This window comes from Sinocyclocheilus rhinocerous, unplaced genomic scaffold (genome assembly GCF_001515625.1).
Source record: "Sinocyclocheilus rhinocerous isolate Xijiao unplaced genomic scaffold, SAMN03320098_v1.1 scaffold4319, whole genome shotgun sequence".
Taxonomy (NCBI): domain Eukaryota; kingdom Metazoa; phylum Chordata; class Actinopteri; order Cypriniformes; family Cyprinidae; genus Sinocyclocheilus; species Sinocyclocheilus rhinocerous.
The window spans coordinates 281,020-282,387 of record NW_015658510.1 but is presented as its reverse complement, the minus strand read 5'-3'; the positions used below and the strand labels follow the sequence as shown (position 1 = coordinate 282,387).

Sequence of the window (1,368 nt, the reverse complement as noted above, 5' to 3'; positions counted from 1 at the left end):
CACACACACACACACACACACACACACACACTCATCAACAACAGCAAACACTGCACAACCCCTTGCATCTACAGAGAGTGTGTGAGTACCTGACGTGGACACGATGATCTGGCAGCGGGTGAGGATGGCCAGCAGGAAGTCATTGTGAACATGGACTGCGGAGGAAACAAGTGAGCGGTCAGTGAGAGCCTGTCACCTATGCAGTCAGCATGACGCACACTACACAGGGCACGAGCTCACCGTTCTCCTGAGCCAGCAGACGCCGTGCCTCCAGGTCGAACTCCTCCTTGCTGATCTTCTGCTTGAACCAGAGCTTGAGATTGGCCCAGTAACTGAGGAACACACGCAGCTGATTTCAGTGTGAGCTGAGACTGACACTGCATAAACATGATGGGCTTTCACCTGGTTCTGACCCGATTACCAGCGAAAATACATGTTTAGTTATATGAAGTACCAGACATTCATCAGTCATCTTGAGATTTCCGAACGCTACACTGAAAGTGCTGTCATTAACTAGAAAACAAAAGGTCTGCACGTTTGAAAAGCAAACACTGTAATTAAACTCATCTGCGGCGTCTGAAGATACAAAACAAAAGTGTGTTTGTGAAGCTAACAGAAGCTAACATCATCAGTTCTCACACACAGTCATGTTAGTATAGAGCAGAGATCATAACACACACTCACTGCTCGACACTCATGATTTCAGAGAACATAATATCATAACAAACACTCACTGTTTGACATTGTCTCCGACTGCATCGGTTAAGTTCTTCTTTGCTATCTCCAGTTCACTCGCGTGAGCCGCCATAGTGACGCCGGAAGCTGCGATGACGCGTCGCGTTCTTCTTCCGCTTGCCTTAAATTTGGCGGGTTTCGCTGAAGCTAAATGGTGAACATTTTATAGAAGAAATTAAACAATATGGTACTACTTTGCATAATATTAGAAACAGAAAAGCTAAAAATACTTTTTTTCTTTCTCATAAATGTTGTGAGATGTATATGTTTGTACTAATTTTGTGCATAATTGCGTATTAAAATAATAATAATAATAATAATAATAATAATAAAAAGTTTGGCGGGTTTTAGTGCGCACCGCCGCCTGCTTCTGTTCTCCTCAAGCGAGCAGTTTAACAGCTTCAAATGGATTATTTCCTAGCTAGTAGACCTTCCCTTACGAAAATTAATCATGGCTTTACTACAAATAAAACCAGAAAAACATGGTTATCATGGTAACCACAAATTAACCATTGTGTTGCTACACTAACCATAGTTTAACCATGGTGTTTGTAGTAAAACTACAAATGGTAATCAATACACCAAAAACAAAAAACAAAAACATGGTTACTACACTTGGTTAATTTCGTAATT

The 1,368-nt window shown here is 41.4% G+C and overlaps 1 protein-coding gene across 1 annotated transcript in view; it reads right to left on the bottom strand.

Annotated features, from left to right (window-relative positions):
* tada1 (transcriptional adaptor 1) overlaps positions 1-887 on the bottom strand; it is an 8,122-nt gene extending 7,235 nt beyond the window's left edge. The window contains exons 1-3 of the mRNA XM_016530608.1: positions 735-887; positions 241-332; positions 90-155 (exon numbers count right to left, since the gene is read on the bottom strand). Of these exons, the coding sequence (XP_016386094.1) occupies positions 90-155; positions 241-332; positions 735-808 (232 nt within the window). The 5' untranslated portion in view covers positions 809-887. The remainder of the gene's footprint in view (positions 1-89; positions 156-240; positions 333-734) is intronic.
* Between the last annotated feature and the right edge of the window lie 481 nt (positions 888-1,368).